This window comes from Arvicanthis niloticus, chromosome 2 (assembly GCF_011762505.2).
Source record: "Arvicanthis niloticus isolate mArvNil1 chromosome 2, mArvNil1.pat.X, whole genome shotgun sequence".
Taxonomy (NCBI): domain Eukaryota; kingdom Metazoa; phylum Chordata; class Mammalia; order Rodentia; family Muridae; genus Arvicanthis; species Arvicanthis niloticus.
In genome coordinates, this window is record NC_047659.1 from 81,692,003 (window position 1) to 81,706,188 (window position 14,186).

Consider the following 14,186-nt stretch of genomic DNA (forward strand, 5'->3'; position numbering starts at 1 on the left):
GGGCAAGGAGTGGGGGATGCAAGCCCTCTCCCACAGAACTTGGGTGCTAGGATGGGAAAGATGGGAAGAGTTGCAAACCAGGGGAGAAAGATTTGGGCGCGTGGGAGTCACACTCGCTTCCTCCTACTCTAGGGCACGTTTCGGGAAGTAGGGTTCCTAGGAATTGGGATTCGACCACCCCTCCTAGCCCAGGGCACCCAGCGGAGACCGCAGAGGGCATGCACAGAGCTTTGGGTTTAAGCACCAGGCTCCGGGGAAAGGGAGAGAAGCCGATGCAAGGCTATCAGGGATACCCCGAGGGCTTCCGAGGGCTGAGCCCCCGCAAGGAAAAGGCGCATCGTCCCCTTTAAGCAGCCGCCCCAATGGGTATCGGTGGCGCGGCGGAGCAGGGAGGGGATAGGGGCGGCGCTGTCTGACCAATCCAAGCTCAACCGAAGAGCTAAATAATGTCTGACCCCAGTGCCTGGCGCTGGCTCAGCTCCGGGTGCCCGCCGCTGCCGCCGCGCCGGGGCGCACCCGCTGGCTGGCTGTCGCACGGTCCCCATTGCGCCCGGGACTCCCGGGCTTGGAGAAGGAAACCTCCTGGGGCGGCGCGCCACCTCCGCCTGGGGAGGCTTTGATGAGACCGGGTTCCTTCAGCTGCCACCACTGCTTTGGGGCAGACGAGAAGGCGCACGGGGCCCAGGGCAGGGCGCAGGGACCTGGAGCGTGACAACAATGTGACTCCACTGCCGGGGATCCGAGAGCTTTGTGTGGACCCTGAGGTAGGCGACTGCGGGGCGTGGGGCTAAGCACGAGAGCCGGAGGCGCGTGCGCCCGGGAAAGTTGGCTAGGGGACTGAGAAGTTGTGGGACCGCATAACTCCGGCTTCACCTTCTTCCCGGGACAGCGGAGGGGCGGGGTTGCTCCCGAGGAGCGTTCTCCTAGGAGCCCACGACCCCGAGGGACAGCGCGACCCCGGGAATCCCTTCAGTGCGAGAGAAAAGGCCAAGGGAAGAGGACGACTCGCGCCATGAGAGCTAAGCCTACGTCCCGGGGATCCCCGAAGTCCTCCCGCAGACGAGGAAGGGTGGTGAGAGAGATGTAGAGCGACAGCTGTCGGGGGGCTCAGACGGAAGGCACCGGGTCAGAGCTGGGATGAGATCCCTTACCACCGGCTAGGCACTCTCTACGCAGATTTGGGCCGGGGTGGTGTATAGTCCGAGAGTGGGTCTTGGCGCCCTCTGCCCTCATCTCTTTTCCTGGCTATCACAACAGGCTGTTCACTGTCACCTGCTCTCTGGGGAGTATTACCAAAGCTTACTTACAGGTCCGAGGTCAATGTAACTAGGAAAATTTGGGACCTTTCTTGTAGCTGGGGCCTGAAAGGGTCTGCCAAACTCCAGAACAGCCTATATCCGACCCTCTGTGCATCCTGCGTACCTCCCTTTGGGCATCCTCCTGCGGAAGTGAAAGTTTTGACTTTCATCCGGGAGTAGGTTGGGTGTCTAAGGAGGATGAAGAGGCTAGTTTTGGTTTCTAGGGATGCTGAAACAAGAAGAGAAATGGATGAGAGACCCAAGCGTAGGAAGAATAGTTGAAGATGGGGGCTTTGTGCTTGATGACAAGAAAGAGGAGGAAATTGTTGCCCGGGGAGTTTACCCAAGGCTGCTGGGGGTGGTGCGCCACAGGCTGCGGGTTTGAACTGGTGTTTTAGTGAAAACAATTCGTGAGTTGGGGGTGGAGCCTGGGCTAGGAAACCGACTTGAGGGTCCGGGGAGCCGGAGGGAGAGAGGGAGGAGCCAAGGAGGAGGGAGAGGAGGGCCAGGAGAGCTGAGCTAGGAAGGTAGAGGGTGCCCTCTTCTGGCCAGACTGGCAAGAGTAGCTGCTGGGGCTCGTCGGATGGGGGTGGGGAAGTGTTTTAGAGACAGTTTTGCTGGTCGTTGTGGGGGGTGTGAGCAAAAACTTGTTGAATGGTGTTTCGAACCAGCTTCCTGATATGTGCGGTTCGGTTCGGAATTTTGACTGTTGCGTTTCTCTCCTTGAGTTGGCGGGTACTTTGAGATACTATTAACAAGGTTCTGGGATTTTCTGGATCTTACTTTCGGGTCTTCCCAGCATCCTAAAATATCCATCTCCTCAGCGTCAACAACAACCAATGAACTTTTTTCCCCTTCTCACAAGAATGCAGGATGTTCTTGACTAGAAGCATGTTTTTGCTTGTTTATTAATCCTTCTAGAAGTTGTCTTTTAAAAAAAAGCAGTGTGTAATTAGGAACGGTCATTGTTATCTGATTGTATATGAAAGGCTAAATGAGTCCCCCTTCCCAACAATTGGATCAACTTACTGAAAATATACCCCTCTTTTAATTCTTCTCCAAAATCGATTTTTTTATACATTAATTATAAGGTCAAAAGCCATTTTGATCCTACGATTGATTTTTGTTTTGTTGCATTATTTATTTATTTATTTTATTTACGGGTTTGATTCCTCTAAGCATCCGGGCCCCTGTTTTCAGGTCGGAGGTATCTGAGGTCAGAACAAGAGCAGTTCAAGCTGTTACATATAATAGGCTTAATCGGGCGCAGAGGATGGAATAACATTAGGGAGTTTTAAAAATAATTACTGCAGCAGTTCCCTGGTTTTTCATAAGGTTTAGATGCTTTGTTTTGATCTTTTTCTCCCCCCCCCCCCCAAGGCAAGAAAAAGGACAGAGACACTTGTTGAAGCGTAATCTCTACTGGAATTTGAAATATGGTAGTTACCATTATTGGAATTCCAGAATCATAAAGTTGTTTTCTGTTCTTCTTCCATGTTATTTTGTAAAATGGGATAAGTATTGGTAAATATTAATAGTAAATACAACGACACAGAGTGCATGTTGTATAGAGAACTGTTTTAAGTCATTAGAATTTTCCTGTTTATAAATGATTCAGGAAGAAAGAAATTATTTCCAGATAAACAAGACTGTTGTCCATGACGTACACATCTTGAAGCATTAGACCATTGCAGACACACTTAGACATAACATTTTTTAAAACAGACTAGCAGTAATTTTTCACGTACTTCTAGAGTCTCTCACAGCTTATTCGGAGCTAAATTCATAGTTTGAAATCATGTTTGTTTTAGGGCGCTACTTAAGGTCATTTGAAAGGATTGTAAACCGTTATGCATCTAGAAATTAAAGCATTTAGGAAATCTGCTTTAGGATGCCTTTTTATGTACCCTTTTAATTGCAAACAAGAGGAACCTAGAAAGTGATCATTTGCCCAGACTGCTGCCATGCTCACCTCAGAGCACGTTTATGCTATGTAAACTGGTTACTTAAATCTCCTAAAGGTCCCAAGAGAGAAAAGGAGCTGGGTTATTTCTAGTTCATCTTGACTTGCTGGGAGGGAGAAATCATATTAAATATAAATGCAAATTTCTAAAATCCTAGCACAAAGTCTTGGATTTTCTTTTAAAGGGGGCACCATTAAAATGTAAGCTGTTCCCAGCTTCCTGTAATGCTTTAAGAGTCCAATTTTTTAATAGTCACAATAATCTCATTTCTTCCGAATATAAATAGCTCTGGATTGTAGCCTGGCACACCGAGCAGGCTGAGCACGCCCACCTGATAGTATAGCAACCAGCTTGTTTTTATTCTTTTTTGGATTCATCTTTGAAGCCTTCAGTAAAATCCATCTCTCCTCCCCCCACCCCCACTCTATATCTCTATATGTTATAAGTTGTAGCACAGTTGGCAGATTTGGGTTCTATAGATGTTATCTTCTAATCATCAAGAGAATCTGAGATGTACACCATTGGAAGGAAAGGTCACACACAAGTAGTTCATTAAGAATTTAAGATGTAGGAATTTAGTCCCAGAGTAGAGCAAAGAGCAGTCGTGAATTTTTCTGAATGAAAACAGAACAGAGAGGACGACAGCTAAACCTCTGCCTTTTATGAAAGGCACACTCCTACTACAGCAGTTACGTTGTACCGATTGCATTTTAATGATTAAAACATAATTTCCAGCCTGTGTTTTTCTCCTTGTGGGGACGCTTTCAGTTTGTGTGAGGGGGCTCTTTTAGTCCTGTGAAAGTGAGTATATCTCTTTAATAGGGTAATTGCTCACTTGTCTCAACTTGTTTTCAAACAATTGTTATGGAGCACTTCGTTTCCCCTAATTGCAAAATTGCTGCTTAATTGAAGGACTCTCAGCCGCCTAGTGCAGCCATTCAGCCCCTGGCAGGCTCTGTGATCTCAAGCTGTGAATTGCATTTTAAAGAGGAAGCAGAAGAGAGTTTTGCAGAATCCCAACTTGAAAATGCTGGCTGTTGTTCAGTGGAGTCAGAAGCCATTTGAAAAATAATCACATTAAGTTGCACTATGATAAATTTTCTTTATTAGGATGGATAACGTGCACAGATGGGCATCAGAAGTGAATGAGTAGACGTATTGGTTACACTCGGCCTCCATTTATTCTGCCTACTATGGAGTAATGCTAAGCAATAAATGATGTTGGCAAATGAAATCCGTTTGTCACCGGAGTGGGGATTTAACCCTTGGAAACATTACTAATGCTTCAGTACTTTTAAATGTAGGGAACTGCATCCTTAAAGTCCCCTCATCTTCCAGTTGGGGATGAGATTATTTAATCCCTAATAAATTTATATTCCAAAGAATTACTAAACTCATCACTCTATCACAGGCACACTGACTGAAAACTTCAGAAAGTTATGAACCCAGTTATTGAATTATGGAGTCATTGTTGATAGATGAAAAAAATGACAAAACTCAGTAGTTGCATTGGCATTTGAAAATTGTTAGGGGAAAGGGAATCCTGATAGATAGATAGATAGATAGATAGATAGATAGATAGATAAATAGATAGATGAAAGAAAGAATGAATTACAAGCAGTATGGCAAATTTCATTTATGTAAGTACCAAAGTGCCAATACAAACTCTGAGACACACTCGTGGAGAGGTAAATCTGACCAAACAGTGGATGGCTGTAAAGTAGCTGGTTGCGCTGAAGTTTCATTTACAGATGGCCTGAAGTTCAAGGATGGTTGCATTAGGAGAGTAAGGGGAGTAACATAAATTTACAAGCTTCAGTGGCAGGCATAATAAAGTAAAAGGTTATTTCCAAAGTTCCCAGAGAGTAATGAATGTTATGTAGTTTTCCCCAAAGGTTCACTTGAAAGAACTTTTCATTGGTTGTCATGGTCGTAATGTCCTGATTTTGAAAGCTTACAGAACCTTGGAGCTTTTAAATGTGCTTTCATCTCAGTTGCTTTGGTCTGACTGAGATTTTATGACGACCTTCTGTGGTTTTGATATGCCTCCACATTTTTTGGAGGGAAGGCAGGCAAAGGAGGATATCTTAATTTCAATATAACCAGAAAATACAAAAAAAATTACATGATTGTACTTTAGATTGTTCTTTTTAATCCAAAATGGCAGTCTTTTTTTAAAATTGGAACTAGTCTATATGAAATTTGGTAATTATGTAATAGAAAGTCAGATAAATGTTTCAAATTAATTTAAGCAATTCATCAAACATTGAAATAATAACACCTACTAAAGAATTTTCCCAGCCTCACCAGTAAGTTGGCTTGTTGCCACATGGATCTTTACTAACTCCCTTTCTATGACACCCTGTGCAGGCTTGAGGAGTGTGTGTGAAGAGGAGAGGGAGACAGGTAACATTTATTACTACAGGTGGATTTTAAAGCAATCAGCTCCACAACTCAACTTATACACAAGTAGTTCAAGAATTTTAACATGTTAGTCAATGTAAAATTTTAAGAATTTTAACATGTTAGTCAATGTAAAATGGTGTGCCAGGAATCAAGGATTGCTCATGCTCTCCCTCTCCCTCTCCCTCTCCCTCTCTCCCTCTCTCCCTCTCTCCCTCTCTCCCTCTCTCCCTCTCTCCCTCTCTCCCTCTCTCCCTCTCTCCCTCTCTCCCTCTCTCCCTCTCTCCCTCTCTCCCTCTCTCTCTCCCTCTCCCTCTCCGTCTCCCTCTCTCCCTCTCTCTCTCCCTCTCCCTCTCCCTCTCCCTCTCTCCCTCTCCCTCTCCCTCTCCCCCTCTCCCTCTCCCCCTCTCCCTCTCCCTCTCTCCCTCTCCCTCTCTCCCTCCCTCTTTCCCTCTCCCTTTCTCCCTCCCTCCCCCTCCCCCCTCCCCCTCTCCCTCTTTCTCTCTCCCTCTCTCCCTCCCTCTCTCCCTCTCCCTCTCCCCCTCCCCCTCTCCCTCTCCCTCCTCTCCCCCTCCCCCTCCCCCTCCCCCTCCCCCTCCCTCTTTCTCCCTTTCTCTCATTTATTTATCATTTTCAATGGTTATACTGTAGCACTGAATACAAAGATTTTGCTTTTGTTGTTTTGTCACAAGCTATTCATTCCACTTTCAGAGATATAATAACACCAAATAAATGAAGTAGGAAGATTTTAAGGAAAATCTTTCATCTCTGATCTAATTTTAACTTTAATGATTTGAGAATATTTAAGAATAGAGGGAAATAAGTACAGTGGGATTTTTAAACACCATTCTACTCACCTTGCACTCTTCCCCTCAAAATTTAGGAAAATAAAAGAGGTAAAAATAAATGATAAAGATAATCTCAACCTAGGAGTAAGTAGCATCAAAATGTGATAAAAACAGGAACCAGTAATTATAAGTTGACTTAAACATTTCTCCAGTGACAAAACTTTATGTTTAGTTAGTGTACCTCTGCATGATCACACATCAGCAGCCAGAACAGTGTGAGTCCTACAGAGACACATCGGATAGAGCTATTGAAGGAACAAACAGATTCTTTAGCAGTAAGCTGCCTGAGATTCTGAGTTGTCAATGCAGCTGGTGAAAGAATCTAATGGTTTTAGGGAAAATAGGTGTTCATTGGTTTTGCTGGTAGGGAGACAGAATCTGGAGAAAGTATTTAATAATATTTATTTTTCCCCAGTACCTGTTATAAAAACCATTTAGTTAACTTAGTTACAAAACTTCTTGTGCATAAATTTGCTTCACTCATAAAATTATGTTTGGAAAATTTGACACATTAAAGTTGATTGAGACAGAAACTGAAAACTTACTGGTGGAATTTTTTAATGTCTTCAAGTTTTAGGGTACAAGTGGAAATGCTGGTCCCTGCATATTTTAGGGACTGAATATAGTATGTATTAAATGTGTGCCAGTATACGGTAAGAAAGAACAAACAGTATTGTAACCAAAGAAAGTAACTGTACTCTAAGTGTTTATCCCTAGGAGTAATCAGAAAACATTCTTATTCAGGAAAAAAGAAATAGAAAAAGAAAAAGCATATCCCTCCACCCCACCCACCACTCCATAAGAGAAAGAGAGACGAGACGGGTGTACGAGACATGAAAGGGAAGCCCATTTAGTAGTTTTTGCCACCTACTAATCAGTCTTGGATTCAGAGCTTCTGTCTCAGAGATTATATTTTCTGTGGACTCCTCTGCCATTGAAACCTGAAACTAGGCCCAAATTGAAACAAGTTTCTCTATGTTTTCATGAGTGCACTTATTTCTTGGATGTGTTTTTAAACACAGACTACTTTCTCTTATATTACATAGAATCTAATGGTTGAGAAATCTACAAACATGATGCTGAAGGGAGATGCTTGGCAGAGTCCCAGGCCACATTCCTAGACCAAGACTCCAAGGTGTTCTTTCTTATGCAACATGGGGAAAGTACAGCCAGCTCGAATGTTGGCTGATAAAGTATCTGAAGGCACAGATGATATGCTTATCACATCAAAACATAAAGCCAACAGGCACTGCAGGCATTCTGCTGCTAGATAGAAGTTGGATCATATATATTTATTTAATGTAAAATAGTGTAATTAACTTCTGTGTTTGAGTGTTGTGTGCATGTGAGTTATATGTTTATGTGTGCTTGTGTGTGGATGCATGTGCACATGTTTGTGTGTAGAGAACCAGAGAAAAACTTTAGGTGTCATTCCTTAGGGATGCCATCTGCCTTGTTATTAGAGACAGGGTGTCTTCTTGACTTGGAGCACATCAAGTACACTAAGCTTACTGGCCACTTAACTCCAGTCATTCCTCTGTCCCCACTGCCCCAGTACTGGGATTATAAATAGATGCCATTGTACTTTTTGTATGGGGTCTGGGGACAGAACTTTGGCCCTGTGATTTAGAGGCAAGTATTTAACTTAGATGATAAGATATATATTTTTAAAAGATATATCTGTTTCTGTTTGATTTTGTTAAAAAAAAAAAACTCATCAGGACAGAATAGAAAGCTAGGGATATGAACTTAGAGGATGGCTTATCAACAGATGTCAGGAAGGGGAAACGGGCGTTTTAAATAATTGTACATTCAGTGTAAGCCTGCGCTGTAACCTGGAGCTGTTTATAGAGCTACTGCAATTTTGGACCAAGCTAATAAGGCACAAACGAAGAGACCAATTATTTGTTTACTTAATTTTGAACTCAGAAGGCGATTTTGCTCCAATATATATGGTATTGATACATATGTTGTGTTCCTGAGCAATGCCTTTATAACTATAATATAATATGCATAACTGGCATCACCAACTTAGAAATATTAAGCTTCCCAACATTCAAGGAAGCAGATAGTCACATAATTAATTTGAGAATCTCAAAAAGAGGAAGAAAGAAGGAAGATTAGTAAAATACAAATGGTCTGGCCTTCTATGTGATACCAGACCTATGGTCTAGTGTCTATTGGTTATTTCTTAATCTGGTCTTTGAAACAAAATCAAAAAGACAAATGTGTCTATTAGCCTCTAAAGCCTAAAAAGCACTACACTATACCATACAGCAGCAAATGTCCCCTAATAAGAGCATACATAGAGCCCCAATATAAAAAACCCAACAAGCAAACAAAAAACCCAGCAACTCTGGTCTAGTTGGAGAACAAGCATATAGCTTGTTGTCTCTACCCCTCAATGTCAGCTGCTCTCCTCCTCAGATCACATGACACTCTGCATCATAAAACCTTCTTGGAAAGCAAATTGTTCTCAATCAGAAGTCAGTAGCTCAGTAGGTAGAGGTCCATAGCAGGGTAATCCTAGAATCTTAACTTTTTTTTCTTTTTGATGACAGTGTCAGTCTCCCAACATGTTTTTGTGTCAATTTTTTGTGTTGATAGCTACATCTGCATCCTCGTTCAGAGTACGCAGAAAGCAATAAACTGAAAAATAGATTTCCTTTAAAAAAATGTTCAAAGCTTCCCATTATAGAATTTTGGAAATCGTTGTTTCTAGTAGAAGAAAAGCTATATTTAGCCTTAATATTTATTTCAAAAATTTTCTTCCTGTAGTTACTGAATATTTCATTTTTTTCATCCTTTCTTCTACTAAAGACTAAACTCAGAGTCTTGTGCATGATAAGCAAATGTTCCCATTGGGTTACACAGCTGGCCTACCTTATTCTTTATAATCTTCATGGTCCTGGCAATGATTTCCTTATAGTGTGATAATATTGATTACTTCACACCCTCTGGTTGCTCTTTCTTATTTTTAATTTATTCATTTATTCACTTTATATCCCAATATCAGCCTCCCTTCACCCCAGTATTCCCTCAAACAGATCCTTCCCCACTCCCTCTTCCCCTCTCTTCTGAGAAGGGGGAATGCCACTCTGGGTATCACACACTCCCATCCTCACCCCCCACCGTCAGTTGTTCTTTATAGTCAACATTTTATAAAACCTAAGAGTTCCCACATTTCTACCTCACATCCCTATCACTACATGCCAACACACACACACACACACACACACACACACACACACACACACACACACACCTCCTCGCTGTTACTCCAATGTGTCACAGAGAATACCTGAGTTACACTCAGTGGGTCACAAAGCAAGCCAAAAATCATGAATCTAGAAAGGAACAGGTATTCTAAAGGAGTTTTAAATGCATTTTACCTTACTTTTTTGTAAAAACAAACAAACAAACAAACAAAAAACAACAACAAAAGGAAAATGAATATAGGATTTGAGGCACATATTTTATAAAACTGGGAGTTAGAGTAAGCAAAATATTGAATATATACGTAAAATGGAACATAAAGAACACTGATTCCCAAACCTGGTGACCATCAGAAATGCCTTTCAAATTTTTAAGAATATAAACGTGAAGTCTTAGAATGCAAGACCAAGCCTGGGTCTGTGCTGTGCTCAGCAATTTACACAGTTGTCTCAACCATACAGAAACATTTGAGGTCTCCTGAAGTAGAAGCCACATAAACCGAATAGCCTGTGATTTACAGGGACTCAGCATTTACTCCATTGCCCAAATACCTAGATTAGAAGATGGCTAGAAAAGATTCGCAGCTTTCCAAATAATCAGACGTTCAGAGGCTTGTAACTATCATTCTGACTTGGAAAGAACTGTTTATCATAGCCTTCCAAAGAAGAGCAAAACACCAAAGTCTATATTCCTGAATCCAATGATGGAGTTGGCCTAACAGCTACTGAGTCTGTGATCACAGCTAGTTACTTACTCTGTGCCTGCCCCAACCTCCTGACAGGGTAGTGGGGGATTAAATGTGTTAATACATGTAAAGTTTATACTGGCACTTGACATTACCGCTGTGTTGTATTCTTAGCACGTCCCAACTCTAGAAGAAGAGGCTTTAAAACCCTGTCATCAAGGCAGCAAACTGTCCCACTGGCCTCAGTGAGCTTTACTTTACAGCTAAAGTGACAAGATCAGAAATCTGTTCTGCCATCATTCTCTGGGTCTAATTTGTTTATTTATTACTCTCTCCACATACAATTATACCAATTCTTCAAGACCCAGCAGGAACTCTGTTTCCACTAAACAGACTCCTGTCCATGATAAATCTGCCCTGCCTGGGTTGTTTTCTGCATCTCAGAGTACTTGTGATTAATTGTATAACCATTAAATCATTGTGTATCGTGTCTGTGTCAGATTAGATGTTAGAAGCCTTGGAGGCAATGCCTAGTCTGAAAACATGATTTAGAACATCTTAGTGCATTCCATTTTCTTCATATCACAGAAATATTTCTGACATAGAGTTTACATGAGGTCACCCAATACTAGTCACCTTTGCTGGGTCTAACTGTTATCTACATACCTCTAACTTGCTCATTGATCTTAAGAAAGTTGTGTACGTTCTGAGGTCTACAAATATGTTGAGTCATATGTGCAAGTCCCTCATTTCATTAATGGGAGTTCCACAAGTGTGTTGTATGAGTTAGCCAGTGTCGACACAGCTGGAAGCAGAATTAGACCCTTCTGGAAGGAAGAACTAGGAACTTCACATGGGGCCCTCACTCATCAAAATAGAAGGGAGGGCTCTACTTGCTTTTACTGAGTTCCAAGTAGCCAGTTTCCTGTCCCAGCATCTGGATGTTGGTACAAACTTAGAGCACTGCCAGTGGACCCCAGGTTACAGCTCCAGCAATGTGGTTATTTCCAGCCTCTTTGGAATGTTTCACTCCAGGAAGGTGAGGAAAGCATCGCTTAGATTTTAGTGATTAGTTTAACATTGTAAGACAGCTTTGACCATCCATTTAATGGTAAATCTGCTTTCCAGATGACTGTACATATGGAGATGAGAGAGGTTTTTGGAAGAGAGGTGCTTTTTGAAAGAATGGTTTTTTCATTCAGTCTCTAATTTGGGGTAAATGGTCCCCAGAGGACCATTTCAGAAATGTTTGAAGTTTCCATCTGATTTTGAAAGTAAGTTGGAAGCCACCTGTATGAAGTGGGCACTTGATCCAACAACTATACTATTCACAGAGTAAGGGTCATCCTACTCGGTCCTTCATTCATCATAGATCTCATGGTTATATTCAAGGCTGAGCCCTTAGAGCTTCTTCTATAGCTGCCTCTCTAGTTGCCCTGCTTGACTTTATAGAATTCAAGAGACTGAGGATAACCCGCCACATAAGGAGTCCCTTAACCACATGTCTTCCTCTTGAAGTCTCTCCATATCAGCTTGTTCTTGTTTTCTGTTTGTGTTTATATTCTTTCTTTGGGAAGCTTACTTTCTTACTGTTTCAGTGACTTAGATACTCCGGGAAAGAAGTCATAATACCCTCCTCTGTTTGCCCACTTCTTACCTCTCAGTCTGGTGCTGTGTGTCATAACAGTTTGTAGAGTTGCCCCTTACAGGTCACAGATTCCTTACCCTTCTACTAGTTATTTTTCAAAGGCACACAGAATTCAGAAGGGCTAGTACTCTTACCCTCAGCACAAAGGAGAACTGAGACACAGGTCCTCATATTTGTTCACCTATGGGTTTGTTCCACTTGCCGTTTTTGGTTTTTTTTTGTTTGTTTGTTTTTTTAATAGTCAAATAGCTATTTAATAGGGTTAACTTTATATGAAATGCAAGAGGAAGGATCAGAAGTCATGTCTCACATTCCTGTCTTCTAACCATGACCTTCTACTAACTTCTTCAAGAGAAATGTACCAAAAGATGAAATACAAAACTCAGACTGCTAGGTACAACACCATCACAGCAGTAGGGATATTGATCTAAAACAACTGAAACCCCTAGGTTAAATATTTTTGAAACTGTCATATTTAGTGAAATAATTGGTTCAGTGAATTAATTTTTTTGAGTCAGAAAAGCTCTGCTTAGCTTAGGCTGATCTTGAACTCACTATGTAGCTCAGGATGGCCTTGAATTGTTGATTTTCCTGACTCTATCCCCCAAGTACAGAGATTACCAGCATGTACAATCTTGGCCTGGGATCAGTTTAAAATTTACACTAAATTTATTTACATAATTCAAATATCAAAACAGTGTTAAAAAGCAGTTTATACCAAGAATTCTGCCTCTACATGCACCTACCTACACACAATACCTACAATTGCCATTAGTGTACAATTGGTTTTGAAACCATTACTGTGTGCTTTATAGAAATATAAGAAAATATGACTGTGGTTGTATCCCCCGCATTTCTAAAGGAAAGGTAACACACTTTTCTATACTTTAGTTTTAGACACTTTAGCACTGTATTTCAGAGAACTTTCCATTCCAGCTTATGGGGGAAAGACCATGTTCTTCAGAGCTGTCTGAATTTGACTTTAAGGAGTCACTATGGATTTATTTTTTTATAGTTGAAAACTGGGCTGTTTCTACTATATACCCATTTGTAATCATGTAGTATATATGTGCACACATGCATGTGTGTGTGTGCATATCTGTACCTGTGCATTTGTCTGTACATTGGTTCTTAGCAGAACTGCTATATTGTAGAAAAGCTCACTTAAAAATTTGATAGTTATTCCATAAAATTTCCTAAGCTGCAACAGTTTGTATTCCCTCTAAGAGCATATGCAAGCATCCCTCTGTCCAAAAAGTCCATAGTTTGTTGCATAAGATGAGAAATAGAGAAAAACTTCCAAGTGAGCACTGAGTCTTTTATTTTGTCCCTGATTTTTTTTTATTGGAACTATGACACAGTGGAGATAATGTCTCACCCTGGACATGGGCTTACGCCAACTCTATCTAGTGACACACATGGAATAGACCCATGTTGCCACTTGCAGAATTTCCTGTAATGGAAAGCTAAGCATACATTCATTATTCACCTAACTAGCTAGGTTGGCTCCAAAGATCTCAGCTGTTTATTGGAACAGAAAAGAAAAAGTTTCCACTGTGGTGCTCTGTATCCTAAGCTTTTAATGTTCTCTTTTCCGTTACCAACCTCATTTCTAGGATCGACTTCAAGACATACACCTTAAGGCACAGAGAAGTCCTGCTTAGAGCATTCACTCCCATGGGATAGTCTTTTTAGGAATGATTTTGTGCTTCCCCCAAAGTTTATAATTAAATAATTAATACCTTATATGGGATAAATTAAAATTCCAGAGCACAATATAAAACCTGAACCTGACTGCACTATCAGTATACTTCATCTTCAGTGTTGCCAGGCAGCTTCCTGCATTATGCAAGCCAGGAACCATATGAAAGCAGCGTGATTTATGACCCAAATAACATCTCCACGTAGTGAATGGCATGTATCCCAGGCCATCCTCCCATAACTCTTACCATTCTCATTGGATTGATTCTTGATCTCATTTTTCTCTGAGGATAGTGTGCCTTATTTAGAAAAACAAATTCTGTCAGTCCTGCTGCCCTAGGAGAATGTGGCAAATGGAGCATAGCAGAGTGGTTATCCAATCCAAATAGGCATCCATGCATTTGTCTTCTTACTTGTTGGCTT

The 14,186-nt window shown here is 41.6% G+C and overlaps 1 protein-coding gene across 1 annotated transcript in view; it reads left to right on the top strand.

The window, feature by feature from the left end:
* Positions 1–422: 422 nt before the first annotated feature.
* Positions 423–14,186, top strand: part of Bdnf (brain derived neurotrophic factor) — a 30,328-nt gene continuing 16,564 nt past the window's right edge. Inside the window, 1 exon segment of the mRNA XM_034496309.2 lies at positions 423–764. Coding sequence (XP_034352200.1) covers positions 447–764 — 318 coding nt within the window. The 5' untranslated portion in view covers positions 423–446.